Source organism: Anolis sagrei, chromosome 3 (genome assembly GCF_037176765.1).
Source record: "Anolis sagrei isolate rAnoSag1 chromosome 3, rAnoSag1.mat, whole genome shotgun sequence".
Classification (NCBI taxonomy): domain Eukaryota; kingdom Metazoa; phylum Chordata; class Lepidosauria; order Squamata; family Dactyloidae; genus Anolis; species Anolis sagrei.
The window spans coordinates 23960732-23986950 of record NC_090023.1 but is presented as its reverse complement, the minus strand read 5'-3'; the positions used below and the strand labels follow the sequence as shown (position 1 = coordinate 23986950).

At 39.1% G+C, this 26219-nt stretch overlaps 1 protein-coding gene across 1 annotated transcript in view; it reads left to right on the top strand.

Moving 5' to 3' along the window:
• PDGFD (platelet derived growth factor D) overlaps positions 1–26219 on the top strand; it is a 223008-nt gene that overhangs the window by 126778 nt on the left and 70011 nt on the right. Inside the window, 2 exon segments of the mRNA XM_060771039.2 lie at positions 12779–12983; positions 19495–19675. Coding sequence (XP_060627022.2) covers positions 12779–12983; positions 19495–19675 — 386 coding nt within the window.

The window sequence follows — 26219 nt, the reverse complement described above, 5'->3', positions numbered from 1 at the left end:
AGGGAATAGTGACAAATACAGGGCATTTTAGCTTAAAGTTGTTGTTGGCATTCACCGAATATTACGGATGCTTCTATATAGCACAAAATGCAAAATGAGTTGGCAAAAAAAAAATGATTCGAGCCGAGCTGTGTCAACACTTGATCAGTATGACTGGCCACGACCAGTGACACCCTTTCCTGCTCCCCTTCCCCCACACATTCCCCCTTCCCAAAAAAAGATATGTAGAAAGGCTCATAACTGTTCCCAGAGGATGCCTGTTTCCTTGTGCAGTGATGATATAATGAAGATGGGAGACAGCAGCCCCACATCCCTCTCCAAAGTTGTACCCCTCTTTAATTTGCATTAGCCTGGGTGTGCTGTTTGGACACCCCAGGCTAATGTGACATTTACACTGCATTTTCTGGCAATGTAAATGAGCCCTCAGAAAAGTGCCAAAACCTTTAGAGAATGGGAGAGGGAAACTGCACGAAAGCTTGGAGACTACCAAATCATCATGTCATCAGACAGGGAGTTTCACCATCTGAAAAATGCTCCCCACATATGTTTAATGAAGAAAACATTACATTAAGCAATCAGTGTTTTGTTTTACTTTTAAAAACCTATGTTGAATTTGGACTCCTCATACCTGATCCAGACCAATTAGGGAAAATTCCAACCATTGTTCTGTAGTTATTAATAACCAGTTACCACAAATGGTCTGTTTTACTTCTGTCTGTTGGTGGTTATCCTTATCTTGACCACTGATGTTTTCAGAATGAGTCATATTTTTCTGCTTCCCATATCAAAAAGCATCCTTTCAGCTTAGAGGTCCTGCAAATAATCTATTTAAAATTTGGGTGGGGATTTTGTTATTATTATTTTTACAAGAACTTGCCAAAATTGTTGTGTTTTTTTCTCTTTATAACAAAAAGCAGTTAAAGAACCAGACTATGAGTAAAATATAGTACATAGAGGGAAAAAAATCATGTCTGTAGTGACTTAAAAAACTGCAAGTCGCTTCTGGTGTGAGAGGATTGGCCATCTGCAAGGACATTGCCCAGGAGACACCCAGATGTTTTGATGTTTTACCATCCTTGTGGGAGGCTTCTCTCATGTCCCCACATGGGGAACTGGAGTTGATAGAGGGAGCTCATCCCAACTCTCCCCAGATTTGAACCTCCAACCAGTCGGTCTTCGGTTCTGTTTAACCCATTGCGCCACCGGGGGCTCTATTGGAGAAAAGTGATACTGACTAACTTCCTTGTTCTAAAACATAGATAGATAGATACGTTTTATTGATTGGCCTATTGGCCGTATCAAAACATTTAACACATAACACAATTAACACATAGTCATACATAGTCATACATACAACATACAACCCTCGGTATAAAAGAAGTTAAAATAAACAAGCTGTTAACAAGATCTCGTTCAGGTCAAATGTCTGCATCACCTCCACAGTTTACCCCAATTGATTCTAAATGTGCAATTCTCAGCTGTGTTGCTTTGAATAGAAAAAGGGCTGTTTTTTGTGTTATTTTAGGGTTCTGGCCGGCCAACAAAAATTAGGTTTTAATATATGGGTCCCAGTGTGTTTTGTGAGTAATGTATGGTCCAAGGCAATGGTCTCTCTCTTTCTTATACAGCTCACAGTTGAACAGTACATGTGTGATATCCTCCACATCTGGTGCTCCACAAATACAAAATCGTTCGTTGTATGGCTCTTGATTAAACCTTCCGTGCTTGACCATTGTATCCAGCTGTTCAAAACGAGCTCTGGTAAATACCCTCCTGAGGTGTTTAGGCATTTCTGTTTTTAAATATCGAGCTGTTTGGAAGGTATGTTTAAAGCGGCCTAACCATTTCAGTGAGCCAGCTTTATTGACGGTAGCGATGTCTTTTTGGTCTTCTATATCCAATACTCGTTGAGCAACTATTTTTGGGTCTAGCTCTTCTAAGAGATTTGGATACCAAGTCGGAAGTCCACAGCTCCTAATGTATTTTGTCAGGAGAACTAGCCAAGAGGTCTGATGTTGATTTTCTATCTGCTCTAACAGGCACAGTTTTGGGAGTCTATCATTTTCCATGGCCATCAGTTTTGCCCAGTAGTTGTAGGCCCTGATTTTGGATAAGCCATCCACTGTGTGTACTCCCAGTTCCGCTCTTACTGCAGCAGCTGGGGTCGTCCTGTCCACTTCAACATCTCACTTTGAACCCCTACATATTCAACTATTTTTCTGATGCTAAACTGGGTTTCATCTTTTTAAATGTTTTCCTCATGCTAACAACTATGTGGGTGTCCCAGGCTTTCCACAGTTAAATTGATGCAATGACATGATTTAGAATTGCTGTTCCAGGTGGGTGGGGGAGGGGGGTTTGTTGGGTGATACATAATTAAGGAATGTATAGAATGTCATTTAAGGAAAATTTACTTTTGGAATAATGTTTATTGAAATAAGTCTTGTATGGCAAAGTTTTTGATTGATTGTTGGGATGTATAAAAAAAAACCCCAGCTATGTGGGTGTCTTTCACAATGTACATTGATAGCACATCGATAGTACTAAAACTACCATGGTTACATCCTATAGATTCCTGGGATTTGTAGATTGATGGCACATTTGGATGCTTTAGCAGAAATCCTAAATACTTCACGGAACTACAGATCCCAGGATTCTACAGAAGCAATTAAAGTGATATGAGAGTTCAGTGTGTGTATGTATTATGAAAGAAATAATTGGGGGGGGGATTTCACATAAAGGGAAAGCAAAGTCAACAGATACGTCCGTTGCTATTTTAATATTGGAAATTATCGTCTCCTTCTCTTCTTTTTCCTCGCTTTATTAATCTTTTGAAGACAGCTCTGAGAATTACAATGCTATACTAGTCTTACTTTTACATCAGTTCAGAGTTTGCTTCCTCTACCTCAAAAAAGCAGTCCAAAAATGATATTCCTTTCTGTGATGTCTGAATTTGGAAACATTCAAAAATGATTTCCTGCATCCTTTTGTGACCTACAGTTTTGGCTGTATATTTTCATCTCTTTATTTATCCACTTTTGTTACTCAGTCAGGCTTTTAAGTAATTGGGCCAAAGAACAAATTTATTTATTGCTTACTGCTTTGTGTATGTGTTTGGTGTAGAACAGATTTCTGTGGATGCGACTCATCAAAATTTCCTTTCTGTGGTGTGCTTTGTTGAACATTTTGAAAGACCTGGATGAAGTGCATGCATTTGGATTTCTGTGTCAGCCAACCACTAAAATAAGATTGATAATATCAGAACTGGCACATTAATTGGTTGGCACTCAATGACACAGAACAACTTTATATTCTTAATCTTCCAGCTATTTCCATTGTGACTGTTGATCTCCAGATTTGTATTTGTCTCTAAACCTTTGAAAGCAAGAGAACAGTCCCCAATGTTACCAACAAACCGTGATTGCTTGGCTTTCATTTATAATTTATTTAAGTTTATGCCTGTGTTTGTATTTACATCTCTTAGGTTTTATTTTCTTGCTTTTAATCATCAGTCTTTGGTATTGTGCACAATACTTAATCCCAGTATCAAGTTGGGAATATACCGAAAATGAATCATTTGATTATTCCTTTTGTTATTAAGAGTTTTGGTTTTCATCTTATTCAAAATGACTTTTTATTATTTTATACTTGTTTATTTCTTTTATTTTCATAATACATTGCAAACAATTTCATTCATCACCATTATTCTCATACATTTTCTATTGCTTTTCACAGGACATATAGCCAGTTTCCTGTTTCATGTCATTTGGTTGGCTATTATGCAAGTGATCAGAGTAATCAAATTTCAAGTAGCATCAAAATCTACATGCGTGAAGCATGAAGCACCTTCATGGAGGTTGAAAAGTTTCAAATCATATGTCTGTTGCTTTCATTGGGGGATCCGGCTGATCCCCAGTTCTACCACCATGTTTGCAATTTATGTGTTTTGCATCCAATTGCCATAGGTCAGTGTATAAACATGGGGATATCTGACATAGAAGGAGAAAATGCACTACATGTTTCAGCTATTCCATGTCTCCCTTAGTGATGATTAAGCATGTCTGGAAGAACTGAACTTGCTTTTGGTATCAAAAGAAGAGAGAAACCATCTCACAATATTAAGACCAATATCAATAGTCCATCATCTACCCATTTCTCTTTGACCAATTTCGGCCTTTTCTTTAGCATGTTTCCCAACTCTGCTGTAAATGTCTTCTTCATAATCGATTACTCTTCATTACCCACATGTTCCAGTGAAGGAAATGAAAAGAGATGAAAAATGTGAAGGTATATCTGGCTGGAAATGAAAATACTAAAGCCCTTCTTCTTCCAGCACCTTAATATATCATATTTATTTCCTAACCTTGAATTATTCAAAAGTGAGAGGTGGTTTTGGGGGAGGGGGGGCATTTGTCAAGGTATTGCATTCTCAGCATTGCCCCAGGCTTGGTGTGCAAAGAAAGCACAAAAACAGAAGGCAAACCTTCCTTGGCTCAGCCATGAAAAAGATGGTGAGGGAATGCTAGTGTGCCTTTCTTGATTAGTAAGGTGGATGAACTTACATCATCTGTCTCTCCAAAGCATTATGAAGCTCAGGTAAAACCATATTGCCTCTGGCAGTCTCTTCTCAGCAGGTTATTATAGAGACATCAAGTGTAAAATTACCTTTAAAAAGAATTTTTAGCTTAAATACCAGGAAAACTTAGTCTGCCAATGCATGTGAAATTAGCAAAAGGTGAGGTAGTATAGTAGTCAGTAAATTAGGGATTTTGGGCTGCATCAAAAGGAGTATAGTGTCTAGATCAAGGTAAGTCATGGTGCTCCTCTATTCTGCTTTGGTCAGACCTCACCTGGAATACTGTGTCCAATTCTGGGCCCCGCAATTTAAGAACGATATTGACAACTGAAATGTGTCCAGAGGAGTGTGACTAAAATTGTCAAAAGACTGGAAACCATGTCCTATGTGGAGCAGCTTAAAGCGCTGGATATATTTGGCCTGCAGAGGAGAAGGTTGAGAGGAGACATTACAGCCATGTTTAAATATTCAAAATAATGTCATAAGGAAGAGGGAGCAAGCTTGTTTTCTGCTGCCCTAGAAACTAGGACTCGGAGCAATGGGAGCAAATTACAGGACAAAAAATTCCAACTGCATATTAGTAAGAACTTCCTGACAGTAAGAGCTGTTCAACAGTAAAACCCACTGCCTTGGAGTTTGGTGGAAGCCCCTTCTTTAAAGGCTTTTAAATAGATACTGGAATGCCTTCTGTTGGGAGTGCTTTGATTGTGCTTTTCCTGCATGGCAGGGGGTTGAACTGGATGCCTCATGTGGGCTCTTTCAACCCTGCAGTGTATGAAATTCTAAAACAGTAATGGGCATCTGAGAAGTCCCATGTCAACTAATGTGGAGCAGCATGAGATGGTGCATTCTCAAACAGATGGCTTTCTGCTCACTTGGATTACTCTCAAGACCTTATTTTGATGGGACATAAACATTTTGGTGAAGGCCAACTATATATACAAAGTCTTTCCATAATAGCAGAATGAAAGAAGTGGTAAAAAGTCCTGAAAGGTGGTAGAAGCAGGCCATTCGAAGAACTCCTGGGTTTTGAGAGGAGGAGATGGGCAATCAGGAATAGCCCACTGATTCATCATTTTCTCCTAGTCACCTAAATTCTATCAGCAGTCCCAACTAGATAAGAGTTGACCTATTATGCAGTTGTTGAAAGCTAAGCCACCACTATTCCAATATCGTAGATTTTCTTCATTCTGTTGTTGTTATCATAGAGTCAAAGAAGAACCATAGAATCATAGAGGTGGAAAAGACTTCAAAGGCCATCCAGTCTAGTGCCCTGCCATATATAATCAAAGCACTCCTCACAGATGGCCATTCAGCATATGTTTAAAAATCTCCACCACCTTTTATTCAGTGGTATTCCAATTTCGAACAGCTCTTACCATCTGTGTTTTCTATGTCATTGTGGCTATGAATCCAATCTTGGTTTTATTCTGAAATTTAAAGGAGTTATCCAAGGCATTGGACCTTTTTGGAGAGCTCCTTTAAAATTAAAACTAAAATTCAGAGTGGATTTCACTGCCTCGGTGATAGGAAAAGCCACCATTTTCCATTAATATGAACCAACCTTTTGGACTGATTTTAAGTGACATATGAAGTTGTTTTTGTTTAACACATAATTGCAACAAAGTCAAGTTCCTTTGGGAGACTTATAGTGGGGATTATGTCTTTGTTATGATGCAGCTTCATCATTTGGCACAGGGAAGGCATTCTTTGAAATGCCCAGGCTCTTCTTTCTCTATATTTTTAAAACCATTTCTGCAGATAGAGTTATTCATTCTCTAGAGGGGTGGTTGATGAACAACTGACATACTTCCATTCCTTATTTGATGGATGTAATATCCACATCCACCCATCCAACAGAATGTACACAGCCCAAAGGAAGAGATGAAATGATTGCATTACAATTTCTAAGTGGATTTTAGTAAGAATGCCATATTTTTAATGTTTTATTTGATTTCTTTGTGCTTAAACATCCATACTTTGGAAGCTTAGTCTAGTCAACTGATATTAATCTGTCAGTGAAAAAAACACAAGGAGTTACTGGTAGATGATGAGCAGTCCATTTGTTTTGTTTTGAGGAACCAAATGAGCTACACTTAGAGACAGGATAGTTCAACATTGTAGAATTAATAGAGTTTGACATCACTTTAACTGCAATGGCTCAAGACTATAATAATGAGAGTTGTAGTTTTACTAGTCTTTAGGTATCCTGACAAAGAGTACTAGTGGCTTAGAAAACCAAAAATCCCAGGATTCCATAGCATTGAACCATTACAGTTGAAGCAGTATTCAATTCCATTAATTCTACAGTGTAAATGTACCACCAATTTAGCACCAGAAACATGCTGGAATATGTAGGGACTCAAAGAAAACCTTTTAAACCCTAAAAAGTCAAAGTATTGCCAAACAGTATTAATTCTACAGTGCAGACCTTACAATAGTGCACACTTCTCCTGCCCCGGAGTGTGGTGGAGGCTCCTTCTTTGGAGGTTTTTAAACAGAAGCTGGATAGCCATCTGTCAGGGGTGCTTTGAATGTGATTTTCCTGCTTCTTGGCAGGGGTTGGACTGGATTGCCTACCTTCTCTTCTGGCTGATAAGCAGCAGCACCCCCACCTGAGTTTTTGGACAGGGAAATTTTGGAGGTTGTGCTACAGACTACAGAATAATACCTTGAATCCTTCAAAAAAAAAAGAGGTATATGCTAAACAAAATTTAAGTCCATGCATGTCACTACTAGGATTCCAGCCAGAATGGCCAGAACCACCAGCTGACCCTGAAGAGGGCATGCATCATATACGGAACTTTAAAGTAGACCTTCCACTGGGTGTTGTCAATAAAGTCACACTGGAACACTTATAAATTCCAAGAGAAATGTTCACTCTAGAAATCTTCCAGTATGACAAGAAGTTGACTATGAAATTATATTGGATTTCCTGCAGAAATTAACCATGGAGTCACACTGGAGAACATAGAGATTCCTTGAAAGAACATATACATCAAATCCACAAAAGTTAAGCCCTCAAATGTTAAGGACTAACTGTACATACAGCCAGAGATCTGTCTGAAGGACCTTTCCATATATTATTTAACTTGATAGGGAGAGTTTAAATAGGAAGATTATCTATGCTCATCTTAGTAGTGATTTATTGGAGGGTCATAGTTAATGCCAATGCACTCTCTGATGTGAGGATCTGGGTCATGACTTCTGACATGGATTCATATTACATTTGACATAAAAGTTCTGTCTGTTCTTCACACAATTAACCTGCAGGTGACCTAAGACTAAACATTTCTAGCTTATCTAGCTAAAAGATTTACAGGATCATAGAACTTAAAAGAGTTTAGGGTGCTATTACCTTGTAGAATGAACATTTGCTTTAAGCTGAGAATACCATTTGAGAAAGAATGAGTGCACTTTTGCCTTTTGCCTCAAGGAAAATGTTTTATCGATCTCAGGTCATAAAAATACTATTTGAGATTTGAGGAGGAGGGAGTATTTTTGAATTTCGAGAGCTGATAATCATCCTAAATTTGATTCTGATAAGAGCAATCAAGGTTATTGAGAATATTCCTTTTGACATTTTGAATCAACCTTTATTTTAAGGTACTAAAACAGGAATTATCTAATTGATAGTTTTGATGGTTCCAGCAGGAATGGGCATTCTCATACATGTATGAGAACTATGTCAAATTATGAAGCTTTTTTGAAAGTGTTGTTGTTCTATACCTTGAAGTCATTTTAGACTTGTTCATTGTCACCCAGTGGGTTCCCATGGTTGAGTACAAATTCAAAACCTAGTCTCTAAAGTCATGATCCAATGTTGAAACTGCTACAGCAAGCTGGCTCTTTTTTTTACACTATGAGTGATCATTTGAGTTGATCCTCAGTGCATTCAGTAACCTCTTTGAAGGTGATGATTTGTTAGGGGAAAAGATGTCCTGGTAAATAAATGATGTATTAGAAGGCATGATCATCAAGTTTGCAGATGACACCAAATTGGGAGGGATAGCCAAATTCCCAGAAGACAGGAGCAGAATTTGAAACAATCAAAACAAATGAGAGAGATAGGCCAAAACTAACAAAATGAAGTTCAACAGTGACAAAGGCAAGATACTACGCTTAAGCAGAAAACAATGAAATGCAAAGATACAGAATGGGGGACGCCTGGCTCGAGAGCAGTATGTGTGAAAAAGATACATCTCCCTGAGTCGCCTTTGGGCTGATATGGGTGGGATAAAAATGATGTAAATAAATAAATAAATAAATAAATAAATAAATAAATATTGGAATCCTTGTGGACAACAAGTTAAACATGAGGCAACAATGTTATGCTGTGGTAAAAAAAAGCTAATGGGATTTTGGCCTACATACATATGAGTACAGTGTCTGGATCCAGGGAATTCATGCTACCCCTCTATTCTGCCTTGGTCAGACCACATCTGGAATACTGTGTCCAATTCTGGGCATCGCAGTTGAAGGGAGATGTTGACAAGCTGAAATGTGTCCAGAGGAGGGTGACCAAAATGATTAAGGGTCTAGAGAACAAGCCCTATGAGGAGCAGCTTAAAGAGCTGGGCATGTTTAGCCTTCAGAAAAGAAGGCTGAGAGGAGACATGATGACCATGTATAAATATGTGAGGGGAAGTCATAAGGAGGAGGAAGCAAGTTTATTTTCTGCTGCCCTGGAGACTAGGGTGCAGAACAATGGTTTCAAACTATAGGAAAGGAGATTCCACCTGAACATTAGGAAGAACTTTCTAACTGTGAAAGCTGTTAAGCAATGGAACTCTCTGCCCTGGAATGTGGTGGAGGCTCCTTCTTTGGAGGATTTTAAGCAGAGTCCGTATGGCCATCTATCAAGGGTGTTTGAATGTGATTTCCCTGCTTCTTGGCAGAATGGGGTTGGACTGGATAGCTCACCAGGTCTCTTCCAACTCTTTGATTCTATTATTCTAATTTGATATTATGAATGTCAAATTAAATGAGTCGAAAAGTAATTAAAATACAATGCAAGAAATTGAAGAAAGATGGAACCGGGTCCACAAGGTCTCTTCCAACTCAGATTCTATGATTCTATGTTTGATATGATTCAGATTGTTTTGAGGATATGGTGGGACTTAAGGGATTTTTACATTGCTGGTGAAATCATCCCACCAAACCAATACATAAACACATATTCCCCTTTTCGCTTTAGATAACCTGACACTTGCAGTAGTCATGGTTGAAATAGAGCTCCACATGCCTTTGCCTCCTGCCCCAACATTGGATTCTGAAAGTATACTATCCACAATCATCACATTTAGATAGAAAGGAAAAATATTTTTTAAAAAACAAGTTGCTATCAGGGTCACGGTAAATACCCTGAAGTAACCTCACTCTGATATTGTTATAGATTATTTCCTTAGAATGGTTCCCCCTTTTAAGGAGGCCTCAAATCTCTCCCCAATTCAGATAATGCAATGTTTCAAGGTGGGGTTATTCATCATCACCACTGCAGCACTTCTAAATCTTGTTGTCCAGATTTGGATTGCTATTTTCTATGGCATTGTACCCATAATGTAGGGCATAGAAAAGAACATAATGCATTCTAGTAGTGTGAGTTGTTATTTGACCATCTCTACTTGAGATGTGTTGTTGTGTTCTTCATTGTAAGTTCTCAAACTAAGCATAATTTCTTTGGCTAATGTGCATGATGAGAACAAAATTAAAAATAACATTGTGCTTACATGTGCCTGATTACTCTGAAAACAAAGGTGGGAAGTAATGATGGGAAGTTACTTAGCAGACAGATGTCATCTGAATCACATTTCAGTTGACTTTGGCCAACAGGACAATGATTCATAGCATGGTTGCCTTTTAAGAACAATAAGACCAAGGATTCCATGACACCATGAAGGTTTTAGAAAAAATGCTGGAGACAATGCTGAAATCAGGGATAGGCTGATTGTATCTTGTTCCAAAGGAATCTGTTTGGTTGTTGCTGAAGAAAACAGTGCTTCATTATTTAAAGAGCTGTACCTTGTGTACCTAATATTTTTTGTATATCACAAAAACGAAGATCAGCCTAGAAGGTGGAAATCTAGGGAATGGTGTCCGTGTATCAGGGATGTAGCTCTATACTTTAAAGGAGCTGTACTACATGTTGTACCCTGTCATTAAACAGGCCTTATTCCATTTGGCAACTCTTCTAAAGTCTGAATTAAAAGCTAGTATGGCTTGACAGCATTTCTGATGTCGAAGTCACCAGTCAGCCCTACATGCCTGGCAGTGTCTGGGATCTCCCCAAGAACATGGGATATTTATTAAGTAGAGTTTGTCATTTGATAATATAATGGAGTACAGGGTTAGTCAAAATGCATAGGCCAATAAGCCATTCAATTGAATGGCTTATTGGCCTATGCATTTTGACTAACCCTGTATATATGGTGAGAAACAATAGATGAAAGGTAGATCCCATAATTGGCAAGATTTTTTTACAACTGGCTGGCTTTGAAGAAATAGCTGTGATAATTGCATATTTATTTATTTTATTTATTTAGTTTCAATATTTGTCCTTCTCAACCCCTGAAGGGGGACTCAGGGCGGCTTATAACAGCAACAATTCAATGCCAACACATATACAATACATACGCAATATATCATAACATTACACATTAAATAAAACCATTAAGTTAAAATCTATTTTAAAACATTATTAACAACCATGTAGCCAAATCCAATCCAATTCAGCGTCCAAAGACTTTGTCAGAGCCTGTACATTGTCAGTTCATGTAAACATTGCAATTGCTATCAAGCCTGCTCCCCAAATGCCTGGCCCCAGAACCATGATTTAAGCTTTTTCCTGAAGCAGAGGAGGGATGGAGCTGACCTAATCTCGCTGGGGAGGGTGGCGGGGGGGGGGGGGGGAGGGACCACTAAGAAGGCCTTCTCTCTCGTCCCCACCAAATATGTTTGTGAAGAAGGCGGGACCGAGAGCAGGGCCTCCCCAGACAATCTTAAAGTCCGAGGCAGAACGTAGAGGGAGATATGTTCAGGCAAGTAATCTGGGCCGGAACTGTATAGGTACTTTTCTTTTATTTCTTTTTTTTTTTGTAAAAAAAAGGTATATTTAAAATGTATTTTATTAATAATGTTTTAATTAATTTAATTTAATTTGAAAGTGGTTATAATCTCTATGTTTGTGTTGGTAGCTGCAGAATTTTTGTTTGGTTGGTAATTTTTCTGTATCAGTTTAAACCTTATGATGAGCTACTTTGAGTCCCAGCTGCATAAGAAAGGTAGAATACAAATCACATATGTTAATCAATTCCCAAATTCCATCCCTGGCCCTTTAAGCTTTTTAAAAAGACAAAGGATAAGGTATCTTGAAGTGTCAGTTTTAGTGTACATGGATGATTGGATTAGGAATAAGCATTTTCATTTTTCTCAGAGATCCATGATCTCATCCAATATGGGAAATATTCAATATAGCTGCTAGATCTTGGCCTTAATTATAGTTAGGCTTCTAATGGACCCACTAGAGGAAAAATTACTTTGCTAAGGCTACCAGAAACAATAAAGTGTTGCGTTCTGCACTAAGATTACCACATGCAATTTTTGCACCGAAATTCCAAAGAACACAGTCTTAAAATATATGAATGTTTCTAAGTTTGTCTCAGCAAGAGGAAAATTGTTGAAAGTGTTCATTGCTGCTTCTCTTTTCCATAGTTTGTCAAAAACAGTGAGCATACATTTCAAAAAAAGTACACAGAAAATGTGTAAAAACTTTCAAGACACCGAATGCCCCAAAAGTTATAGATTTGGGGAAAAGTTCCAATATTTTATTCCATGAGGAAAAAAACCACTTACAAAAAGGGAACATTAGGAAAAGGGCATCAACATGTATGTTGCCAGTTAGTTGTTGAAATATAGTATAGTGTTGTTGTTGTTGTTGTTGTTTTGGGGGGGAGAGATAATATAAAATATGTACACATTTTATGTGGATTAAAAAGAAAAGGGATCCAATGCAGAACTGAAAAAGAGTGAAGTGGGCAGTTGAAAAGAAAAATAACATAAGTAAAATTGGGTTTGATTACTTTTTAGATCATATAAACTTAATATTCAGTTATTGCAAAATGTTGCTTTTTAACTTTTTAAAATAATTTTCTCTGTTCTGTTCTGAACCACATACTAATTTCTACAAGTTGTGATTACTAACAGAGAGCAATCACCTCACAGCCTTGTACCGTAAAGAAGAGACCATCAGCGTCTGGGAACATGGCTCCATCCACAGTCCACGCTTCCCACAGAGTTACCCCAGAAATCTGCTGTTGACGTGGAAGCTGCTTTCACCAGAGAATGCAAGGATACAGCTGGTGTTTGACCCTCAGTTTGGACTGGAAGAGCCAGAGAATGATATCTGCAGGTGAGTTTGGAGAGGATAGATGTCTTCATAAAATGTTAAGTATGTCTTTTACCAACCCAAAAAGTGTGTGTGGGGGGGGGGGGGGGGGAGGTTAAGAAAAATCAGTGAGTTAGACAAACCACATGCCTGACACAACAAAAACAGGCTGGCAGAATGTTGGATAAGCAAAAATGTTGGATAAGGAGGGATTAAGGGAAAGCCTATTAAATGTCAAATTATGTTATGATTTTACAAATTAAGCAGTTCAATACATGGTAACTTTTTATAATAATTAATCTATTTACAAATTTAGCACCAAAACATTGCAATGTATTGAAACAGCTGTGGATCCGGGTGGGAGGCAGACTGTGTTGGATAATACAAAACACTGGTGAGCGAAGGTTGGATAAGTAGAACTCTTCTGTAATTTGAAACCATTTGTTCGTGTCTTAGTCCCTGGAGCAACAGATTTTTATTTATCTCTTTTTGAAATTATTTTTACTAATATACACATTTTACGTTCATAAAAAAATTAAGGTGTGTAGGAGAGTAACAATTTAACAAAAATCACGGTAGTACATACAACCACATAAAATATCATACGTGCATACCTTTCCTCTATTCTACATCTAAAACTAAACTAAACATAAAGAGGTTATATGTCACATCCAACTTGCCAGATCCTGATTATATGTGATATAATGAATCTTTCTCCTCTACAACTATCAATTTTTAGAATTGAAAACATACTGGAATATATTTATTTATTTATGTACTACATTTATATACCGCTTTTTCCCCTAAGGAAATTCAAAGCGGTTTTCAACATTATAAAGGCAAAATTCAATGCCATGCATACATGTGAAAACCAAAAGATAATAGCAAGACAATAACATACAACTATAAATTAACACAACCAAATTAAAACATAAACATAAAAGAACATTTAGACATAAAGCATGAAAAAAATAACATTGATAATATAACATTTTTATTAAAACAGTTATGTATCTACTTTCATTCTAATATGCAAAAACTTTACTTATGCTCAGGTAGCTGTCTTGTCCGACACATAAAACACATGCTCTTGATTTAAGTGGATTTAAAAATAATACATTTCTTTGATTAGAAGAAATGGGGAGGAGGGTAAATGAGCAAGAATTCTGTTCCCTGAAGGAATTTTTTCAATCTTTCAATCCCAAAATTTATATTATTGCAGTAACTTAAACCACAATTGAGATTTGGACTCAGAAAAGAATTCTGCCCCTCCGCATGATTTTTATTCTCAATCATCAAATTTCAAGCATTGCATTAACTTAAAACTTCAGTCATGCATGTAAAACTACAATTTAGGCATCCAAGGAAAAGTGGCAGGAAAGTTATGCATGCACCATTAAAATAAAAATTCTAGATATTAATTATTTTCACTCTCTCTCTCTCTCTCTCTTTGAAATTTGGGGACTGAAGGAAAATTTCATGGGGAGTGAGAATTCTTGTTTTGATTAGTTAATTATTGTAGTACAGCCTGAGGCTGATGGATTCACTGATTATGTAGAGGAGATTGAGGGATTTCCCGTGAGATTTCCTGGAGCACAAAGTGATGAAGATTCAAGTCAAGGAAATGATGGTTCTCTCTGGAGTAATCTGACTCAGAAAGTGCAGAGCTTCAAGGTCAGTCAGAGGAGCCAGAAACTGCAACATTAGATAAGGAGTCAGAAGACTTCCAGGGGAAAACACCTGGAGCTACATAGATCAACAAATGTCTTTGTTTACAGATTAGAGTAGAAATTAAGCAGTGCCAGTCAGAGCAATTATGTGGGAAAGTTGGGGAGAAAATTCATGGGAAATGGGATTACTTCATGGGTGCCTATTAACTAGCAAGTTGTCTATCTAGGGGTTAGTTCAGGCAATGTAGCGTTTGAGTGAGAAGCTAGGCCTGAGTTCTCTGGTTCTTGTTTCAAGTCAAGCCTTGGTTTTGGATTTAAGTATCCTGGAAATTTTCTATGTTCTTGCTTTTGTATTCCTGCTCAATTTTACTAAGTATGTCTTTTCTTGTGGACTTATGCTGTACTTGTGATTTTTTGGCTATTTCTGGACTTGGGATCTTCATGAGACATTTGGATTACTCTTTGGTTATCACCTATTGCTAACCCTTTTTTTGGATTATACATCTTCTTTCTGTATTCCTGATTTTTCATATATTTTATGTGTTTTTACAATAAACTGTTTGTTTATACTCTGGACTTTTGTACGGTGCTGTGGTCATAGGTGTTTCCAGGCTTGGGGTGCAACATCAACAGCAATGATTCCACCACCTTCAATAGCTACCCATAAGGCAGAATGAAGCCATTGCTTCAGAAATAGATGATGAGAGTAGATATTATGGCATTGGTCCTAGTAGTATAAGGATCAAGCATGATCCACCCTGCACATGTTTTAGTTTTATGTGTAATAAACCAATGCTGGCATAAATCTCACCCAGAAAACTGGTTCTTAAAGTTCAAGAGAAATATTCTGGCCAACATTGGGATAGATGATGAGATACCCAGACATTGATTTCGTTTGTACACCATCGAATCTGCATTCTAGTTTGTAGACTTATCAAGAACAGAACAAAAAGGACCAAGTTAGGAACAATCTGATGTGTTCCTAGAATAATTACACAGTTTGTTCTTTTCAATGTTTATTTTGCATAAAAGATGATTTTTTAAAATTCGTTTGGGCACACAGAGGAGCAATATTCCTTGCAGCACTGGCTGCAAAACAGTTCTTGTGCTTTCACAGAGCATGTAAGGCATATGGAGAAATGTTAGTCCCTATTAAATAAAGAATAAATCCCTTTGAGGTCTTGGGAAAAGCTGTTGCCAAGAAGAAATCCAAGCATGCCTGAACTTCGTATGACATATTTTAAAATGTTCCTGTGTTATTGTAATAGCATTTTCAAAGGAAAAAAGCCAACCAAATATTTAAGTATCAAATTATGCAAGCCTCCATGTCATATTACTTCTAAGAGTGGGCAAAGTCTGGTAGCTGGTAACACAGAAACAGCCCCCTACAGCAATATTCTAAAACCTTATTGGCCTGTCATTTTTTAAAAAAGCATAAGGTTTCCTGCTGCTTGAGGCAGAAAAAGAAAAAAAATCAGCACTCCCCTTCTTCATTCCTTTTTCCCAAGAATGTACATCTCTGTTTATTCTGTTTTCACATGCATAAGGGATTACTTTTAAAAATTATCTCCCATCTAGGTGAGATGGTAAGACTTCTTGTGCAATTTTTTCATAACTCATATCTTTTTTCATGCAAAAGAAATCATTTACATACATACATACAGAATGAGAGAGAGAGAGAGAATTGTGCCAAAATGCTTTTGTGCAGAATAACATTTTACATAGAAAACTGTATCTTGCTGGAAATATCGTTTTTATTAAAAATGCACTTTTTATTTATTATGCTATGCTGCCCTTACCAATAGAGTTTATATCCAGTGTTATATGTGCTCCAAAAAAAAATCCTCCTGGATGTGTTTGTGGGTCTTTCTATATCCTCCACTTGGAATTATTATTATTATTATTATTATTATTATTATTTATATCCTGCCTTTCTCCCCATGGGGACTCAAGGTGGTTAGCAATCTCAAACTACCTCTGAGGATGCTTGCCATAGATGCAGGTGAAACGTCAGGAGAGAATGCCTCTAGACCATGGCCATATAGCCCGAAAAAACCTACAACAACCCAGTGATTCCAGCCATGAAAGCCTTCGACAATACAATCTCCAACTTTGATCATAGTTTTAAAAGTGCAAAACAAGAGTTAAAATTATTGAATAATACAGAGTGGATTATGGTTAAAAACAGATTAAAATACAATAAATATACTCAAAATAGCCTTTAAAATTCACCACCCCCCTCAAGAATACCACCCACACTTTCCCAGCAGCATGCCCATAATGCCTGCTGGCAGAAGGAGGTCTTGAAATGCATGCAGAAGGCCAGAAGGGATGGGGCCATCCTGGTCTCTCTTGGGAGGGAGTTCCACAGTCTGGGAGCAACCACCAAAAGGTAATCACTCTTATTCCCAGCAAACATGCTTGAGCAGATGGTGGCATAATAAAAAAATCAATGTGCAGATTTGATAATATGATGTGTGGGAATGAATGGAAGAATGTTTGGTTGGAGTTAATAAGTTTGGAAACACCAGTATAATATTAAGGCCTGCAATGACTAACAACCTGCTTGCTGGAACTGTGATCAGGACCTGCTAATGAAAATTGATAAGAACTGTGAGAATGGTTCTTTCAAGTTAAGGAAATGTTTGCAACATTCCTTAGGTTAAGAAGGAAGTCAACACCAATCAAGAAGATCAACATTTGGCCAGGAAACTGAGGTGGAGCCAGGATGGAAGACGTCTATCATTAATTTACAACTTTGGGACTACATCAACAGAATATTCCTATAAAAGACTCAGTCTAATAATGCTCAAATTGTGACCAACATGAGGAGTCTGGTTCACCCGCTATGCTCTGCTCCATAGGAAGGAGAGAGACAGTGTACTATGGAGTAGCAGATCTGCACGGGAGCATTTTGGACACTTTGGGGCTTCTTTCTCAAGGGAAGTGGAAGAAGTGCACTTTTGGAGTCTTGGATTTTGTGCAGGGAGTCAGGTTCTGCTGTATGGAAAACAGAGATCTGGTCCTTGGCATTGTGCTTAGGGAAAGGATGCATTTTGGCATTTTGAAGTTATGGTGTTATGGAAGTTTTGTGACTATGCGTTTGGCAGGCTTCAGGAAATCAGGGTCTGGCCTAACAGGTGCTTCTCCAAGGAGGGAGAAAATGATATGGTAATACTTGAATGCCTGAGGATGAATGTGTGTACATGTGTGTTCATGTTGAGTGAAAATGTAATTCCCCTTTGTTTGTTTGTTTGTTAACCAATCTAATTGTAAATCCAATGTAGTTGCATAGAATCTGTATGTCTGTATGTCCAATGTCATTCTTTGTCTAAATGTTTTCTGTAATCTGATATACCCTCTCACACTGGAAATTGCAATAAAAAGAACTTATGCTTCAAAGTCATTGAAAAGTAATTCAAGATAGTGGAGACAGAGAAAAGGCCCTCCCCAGTTGATTGTAGATGTCTACCAGGTTCATAGAAAGAGATGCAATCCTTCGGATGATCTGGACTGGAGCTGTGTAGGACTTTGTTGGTCAAAACCAGTACTTTGGATTGTGCCTGAAAGCATACTGGCAGCCAGTGGAGCAGTCACAACAGAAGAGTTGTTTGTTCCCTGTAGCCAGCCCCAGTTGGCAGTCTGGGTACTACTCTTTGGACCAAGTGAAGTTTCTGAGCACTTTTCAAAGACAGCCCCACGTACAGCACATTACAGTAGTATAACCAGGATGCAAGCAAGGTGTGTAGCACTGTGTCCAGGTCTGACTTCTCCAGGAATGGGCACTGTTGGCACACTAGCTTTAATTGTGCAAAAACACTTCTGGTCACTGCTGATACCTGGGCCTCTCGGACTTGGAGCATATCCCGTGTGGATACATACTGTACACTGCATAAAAACGAAGGGCCAGAATCCTATTGGCATCCTATCTGCCTGAGAACTCTCCTACATTTTTGTCCATTGTGAAATATTCACATTCAAGGTTGCATCTGTGGTGCCATTGTTCATCCAGATGTATGGGTCGATACATGTGCTTAAAATGTGTATGTACATTTGCAAATATGTTTGGGTGTGCATCCACTTGCTCAGTGTTGCTAATCTATTCAAGGGTTGCATAAAGACCTTTGGGGCTCTTAGGTCCTTTTACTTCAACTTCAATAGCTGCATCCTCTAGAATCCTTGGGTTTGCAGTTTGACGAGGCGCTATTGCTATCTGGCATAAAATTTGACTACCCCTTCCTAAACTATTAATCTGAGGATTCCATAAGATGCACCCAAGGCAGTTAAAGTGGGATCAGATAGTTATAATTCTGTCATGTGAAAATATTATGTAGCCCTGATGTAAAATCTTGGTCAAGGATTTCTTTTTCGCACTAGGGAGGGGAGTGTGGACTGCAGTGTGAAGTTCTGAGGATATATGGTATTGGATAGGGGCCTCCAATGGATATAACTGGAAGATGCATTCCATACCAGTTGATATTTAGCTTTGATTTGACTGTGACATCAGTGGATTGTTGTAGGTTTTTTGGGCTGCATGGCCATGTTCTAGAAGCATTCTCTCCTGACGTTTTCACCTCACAACCTCTGACGATGTCTGCCACAGATGCAGGTGAAACGTCAGGAGTGAATGTTTCTAAAACATGGCCATGCAACCTGAAAAACCTACAACAACCCAGTGATTCTGGCCAAGAAAGCCTTTGACAATACATTGTGAATCACTTCAAATATTTGAAAGGTAAATATACCTATCTCCCTTATTTTAAAAACAACAGCTAAAACTTTCATCTCAGCCTGAACCCTTCCTTCCTAACTTTATATAAGAGACATTCTCACCTTACCTTGTTGACCTTTCATCCTGATTCCAGATACGATTTTGTGGAAGTGCAAGACATTTCTGAAATCAGCATGCTGATCCGAGGACGGTGGTGTGGATACAAGGAAGCTCCTCCAAGAATAACATCAAAAACAAACCAATTGAAGATCACCTTCAAATCAGACGATTACTTAGTGGCTAAACCTGGATTCAAGATTTATTATTCCCTGGTGGTAAGTAACCTGCCCACTTTGTTGGATAAAAGAGAAATTGCAGCAGGAAGGTCTGGGGGAGAACTGAGGACAGATGGAGCAGCAGTTGCCTCTGAGCAAAGAAAAATTAACTGACCGTAAATATTTCCTCTCTGATAATATGAACCACAGATCAAGGCAGAATGACTGGTTCTTTTACTAAATGAGAACTTAAAGGGGGATCATAAACTAAAGCTCACCACCATTCACTTTAATAATGGGTTTTCAGAAATGTTATCACTTCCTGGGCTGAAGGGAATGGCTGAGGGCAGCACCAAAGACTTCAAAAAATAATATTAGGAACAGTTACTGTTTTAAAGTTCCATCTTGATTTGCATGCGAGGTCAGGGAGGGAAGAAAATGCCTTCAAGGTTTATAGCTCATGAATCTAAACAAGACACACACACGGGTCATATACAATAAAGGCTGCAGACAGAACAGAATGCCAGGGTGTTAATTTAAGCTCTGTAGCTTTGCTCCAATAAAGGAGGCATTGTGTGGGTACATGCTTATCATATTGATGAGAGTCAGGATTTTTCATCCCTTACAGCAGGCAACTGCCATATTGCAGCACGCAAGTTTTCATCCCTACAAGCCAAACCATTGGCATTAAGTTGGAAGTGATGTAATGTCTATGAGTTTGGCTAGTATTCAACAATAAATCATCTTGGAGAAATTTCCAGGGGATGGGAAAGCAACACCTCTGATTTTATCACATTGGGGAGGGGCACCTCAAAATCACCTCCAAAACATTCTGGGAGGTCTGAGGAGCTTTAGAGTCCCACAAAAGTTGAGTACAGGCCACCCTTTCTCCACTCCTGTGTTAAAGGAGTCAAGATTTTGTACCTGATTCAGAAATTCTGTGAAGGAAGAGGAGACAGACTTAGTCACATATCCATGTTGCAGTAATATGTTTATTGTGTGTGTATATACATGTGTGCATGTGCATTTTGAAACCACCTCTTGTCTCTGTGGAGTGTCAGAGGTAGAAGGCATCACACATGTACTGTTTAGTTGCAACTTGAACAAGAAAGAGAGAAACCAATACCTTGGGCCATACATTATGCAAAAGACACACTCGGATCCTTATATTAAAACTACATTTTATTGGCCTGCCAAAATGCTAAAATAACATACAAAACAGTCTTCAGTCCTGCCAGCACAAGGGTATAACCCATTGCACCACCAGAGGCTCTGTAGAGGTGATGCAGATGTTTGATCTGGATCAGGACCTTGTTAGCAGCTTGCTTATTTTAACTTTGATTGTAATGTGGGTTGTATTCAGTGTGTTAAATGTGTTTGTTAAATATTTTGATGCGGCCGATGAGCTAATCAATAAAACATACTTGTTGTGACCCCATGAATTTCATAAAGTTTTCTTAGGTGGTTCTTTCAGTTCAGTATTCTGAAATGTAACCTACAGCACCTGGTATCCATTGGCAATCTCCCATCCAAGTACTAACCAGGGATAGCCTTGCTTGGCTTCCAAAATCAGATGAGATCTGGTGCCATTGGCCAACTGAAAGTATCTTTAGATCTCTTCATCAAGTCAGAATGTTTTAGACATCAGGAATAGAAGAGGGAAGGTAAAAACAGGGAAGACTTATGTTAAAAGTCAAAGACCTGCTTGTTGTCTTTGAGATGTAACAGAGACAAAGGTCTTCAGACTCCCAAATGGGGCCCATCATGTGATGTAACTTTGTTAGATTTCATCCAGTGCAGCCCCTAGCCTAGGCTTTCTACAAATGGGGCAAAAAAAAGTTTTGAATGTAAACTCAGATCGAGAGAGATAGAGAGCAATCAGACTCTTGTCTGGAATAGAAGCAAACTAGGTTCAAATCCACACAGAGTATGAATGGAAATAATATTTGAGGGCTTGAAAAGGAAAAATGAGTCTGGGGCTTCTCAATTTTGAGGTAATGGTCATGAGGAATCATCATCAAGCCTGTTTCTTATCCCCCACCCCTCAAGACGTCAAACAGGCTTCCAAATATGGGAGGGAATAGTAGAGTCTTCCAAATGTCTAGAGACACTGCAACCAAATTTAGGTTCACTTTTCTACCCCCGCTGCACAGCTATGTAGGGGCAATAGAGCAAAGAAGATCACTGCCAGCTTTACTGATAGCCAGCTGTAGTGTGAGTTAGTGTGGGGCTTCTCTGATTATGGCAATTGTGCCACAATAGGGACTGTGGCACAGCTGGCTGTGAGTCAGCTGCATTAACATCACTACTGACTGAGAGGTCATGAGTTCGAAGCCAGCCCGGGTCGGAGTGAGCTTCCAACCAATTTGTGTAGCTTGTTGTTGACCTTTGCAACCCAAAAGACAGTTGCATCTGTCAAATAGGAAATTTAGGTACCACTTATGTGGGGAGGCTGATTTAACTAATTTACAAGGCCATAAAAATCTCTAGCAAGCATGCAGGGAATACGGAAGTACTTCATCAGTGTCACAGATGGACTATGAAGCGACAGCTCCCCTGGTGGCCAGAAAAAGTTGGAATACCCTCTGACTGTCTGTCTATATATGTTGTGTGTCTATAGCATTAAATGTTTGCCATGTATATGTACATTGTTTTCCGCCCTGCGTCCCCTGCGGGGTGAGAAAGGCAGAATATAAATACTGTAAATAAATAAATAAATCATGAATACATGAATGGAAGCTTGTAAAGATGTTGGAGTTAGGCTTCCAAATATGGGAGGGAATAGTAGAGTCTTCCAAATGTTGTTGAATGGCAATTCCCAGAAGCTTTTGCCACCTTAACTAATGATGACGAATACTAGGAATTGCAGCTCAGTAGCTTCTGGAGAACACTGTATTTCCAACCCCTGGAATAGATCAAACCATGAAAAGTTTAATTGGGGATTATGTAGCAACTATCTAATATTTTTTCTGTCTTTACAAAATAAATTTGTAAGAAAACAAAATGACTCCATTATATTTGCTGTGAGAGTCACAGTTAACCATCTGATGTCTTGGCAGGGACACTACAATCATGATTCACCTTCCAGTGTCCCAATGTTATCCTACTCTTTCCACTTTATTCCTTTGTCTTCAGCTTACCTCAGTTGCTGCAAACTTAGTTCAAATCACAAAAATAGTTTCTGTCCCATAAACTCAGCAGATGGGGGCAGGGGGGAGAGAAGAGGTGGTAGAGTGGTTCCTTTCCTTGTCAGCTGATGCAAAACCAGTTTGCTTTCGTGAATTCCAGTGTGAATAACAAATAACAGCCAATATGAAAAAAAATTGTGGTACATATTCCTCCAGAGAAACATATTTCTCAGTAAACATAGAAAGGCAACTTTTCATTTAGTCTTTTGTGGTCTCTCTGCTTCCAAAGTGCTGTCAGCCTATGCAAGCTAGAGTGGTAAACGTTGAGTAAGATTTCCTGAGCATTTCAACCTGATGGATTTGGGTGTGGCTTTAAGTGTCCCATGATACTAAAAAGGGGGGATGAGTTTCAGAAAATAGAGTAACCCTGTTAGACCCCTTTTTGGTGCTGAAAATTCTGCATCTGGGCATTATTGCAGTCTGGAGATTTGAGCTTAAATGTCTGCTGGAATGATACAGTGATGCTGTTCCTGTGCAGTAAATTACCATACTGTATAAGCCTTTAATCTGAAGGCAATTTAGCAAAACAGCAATTTATGATGTTGCTTTCCCTGGAGTACCACAATGCATAAAAATTAAGCAATGCAGCAGCGTGTGATATTTCCAGAGGACCTCTCTTACAATTAGCCAGCTTTATGAGAAACTGTGTGCAGCTAATATGAGTCCCTGGGGGCATAGGAAAAACAAAATATAGCATTTCAGTAGAACAGCTTTTTTAGGGTGGAAAATTGATAAGCCTTGTTGCTGATCATTTGTCATGAAAGAATTTGCTGCCTCCTGGACAACCTTCTTTATGAAAGAGAGAACAATCCCAGCACGCTCTTAAACAGGATGTCCACTCTTGGATGGGAAATCTCCCAGCAGTCTGCACAAACTGAGACAGATGAAGGTAATTTTTTTGTCAAGTTGGATATGACATCATTATGGCCAGATGTTATGGTTCATGATCTGAGGTTAGACAGATATCCCAAGAGAGAGCATATTTGAAGAGCTGGCTTCGGATTCAGTAGTTTCAAATTACCCTAGGATAAGATAATCCGAAATCATGCTAAATCATCCTTATATATGAGGGGTGGGAAATATATATCTGTCCAGATGTTATTGGATGACCTGCTCTTACTATGCTAGTTAGAGTTGCTGGGAGTTGAAGTCTGAAAACATCTGGAGATCGCCATCTTTTCTATAGAGTGACAAATGACTGGCAGGCATGTAGTGAGCTTTCAATTGCCTTTAGTAGCATTATATGGGTCCATTATAAGTTTACATTACTTGTTCTGTTGTAAAGCAATGCTCTTGGATTGGAAATATTAGCCATTGATAAAAAAAAGTTGCCCAGGGGATGCCCAACTGTATTTTCTCAGTTTTCGAGGAGGCTCTTTCCATGTCCCCCTTGTTTAACATCTTTACTAATGATCAGCCACAGCCACCACTCACAAAGAGCTTTATATATGCTAATGACCTTGGCCTAACAACACAAGCAAAGACTTTAAAACAGTTGAAAACTTACTAATACTCTGAAAGATCTCTCCAGTTACTATAAAGATAACCACCTGAAGCCTAACCCTGCCAAGACACAAGTATGTGCTTTCCACCTACGTGACCACGGAACAACAGACTGGTTCAAGATTGGGAAAGGCGTACGGCAAGGCTGCATACTCTCACCCAACCTTTTTAACTTGTATGCAGAACACATCATGCAATGTGCGGGGCTTGATGAATGCAAAGCTGGGGTGAAAATTGCTGGAAGAAACATTAACAACCTCAGATATGCAGATGACACCACTCTGATGGCCGAAAGCAAGGAGGAGCTGAGGAGCCTTCTAATCAAGGTGAAAGAAGAAAGTGCAAAAGCTGGGTTGCAGCTAAACGTCAAAAAACCAAGATTATGGCAACAAGAATGATTGACAACTGGAAAATAGAGGGAGAAACCGTGGAGGCCGTGACAGACTTTGCATTTCTAGGCGGAAAGATTACTGCAGATGCAGACTGTGGCCAGGAAATTAGAAGACGCTTACTTCTTGGGAGGAGAGCAATGTCCAGTCTCGATAAAATAGTAAAGAGTAGAGACATCAGACTGGCAACAAAGATCCGCCTAGTCAAAGCCATGGTATTCCCTGTAGTCACCTACGGATGTGAGAGCTGGACCTTAGGGAAGGCTGAGCGAAGGAAGATAGATGCTTTTGAGCTGTGGTGCTGGAGGAAAGTGCTGAGAGTGCCTTGGACTGCGAGAAGATCCAACCAGTCCATCCTCCAGGAAATAAAGCCCGGCTTCTCACTGGAGGGAAGGATACTAGAGACAAAGTTGAAGTACTTTGGCCACATCATGAGGAGACAGCAAAGCCTAGAGAAGACAATTATGCTGGGGAAAGTGGAAGGCAAAAGGAAGAGGGGCCGACCAAGGGCAAGATGGATGGATGGCATCCTTGAAGTGACTGGACTGACCTTGAAGGAGCTGGGGGTGGTGACGGCCAACAGGGAGCTCTGGCGTGGGCTGGTCCATGAGGTCACGAAGAGTCGGAGACGACTGAACAAATGAACAACAACAACCATGAAGCCAGCAGGAAATTTAAAGTTACCTGGGAAGGCCAAGAACTCGAACACTGTTCCCACCCTAAATATCTCAGTTTCTCCTTACATCAAATACTAACATTTAGGAAACATTTAGAAACACTGTATGAACACCAAGCACAAAGTAGCCGCATGGAATAACATCTTGCGAAAACTTACTGGCGGAACATGAGGTGCAGAACCAAAATGAATAAGAATATGAGCCCTGGCCTTGTCTTACTCAACTGCTGAATATGCCCTGTTTGGCACAAGTCTGTCCATGCAAAGCAGGTGAATATAGCACTGAATGAAACATGTCAAATAATCACAGGATGTCTCAAACCTATACCTGTTGATAAATCCTATAAGCTAGCTGGCATACCCTCCCTCCCCCGATGTGCGACGAGAAGTTGCTTCTGTGAGAGAAATAAAGTTGAACACTATGAAAGCCATCCATTGCATGCCTATCAGCCTTCTTCCAGTAGACTCAAATCAAGGGAAAGCTTCATTAGAACCATTAATGTTCCCCCAGCAAGAGTATTCCTCTGGGCAGCTAAGCCAGGACATTCCAAATGAATGGCCCCCCACAAGAGTCTGCTTCCAGGGACAAACCAAGAATGGTCAACTTGAAAGTCCCTGAAAAGACTCAGAAATTGAGTGGGCAGATCAAAAGACAACTTGGCAAAATGGTAATACCTAGAAGAATCTTCCATCCACCTTGAGTGACTGGGGAGCAGAACAAACAACTCAGTATCTGTATGCTTGCCCACAATGCCATGCCTCATGCCCAGAGGAATAATTGTTTAAAGCTACAGGCAATGTGGTCACTGTTTCCCGTTTTGGCGCTAAAATTATTTAGCCACTTGTGT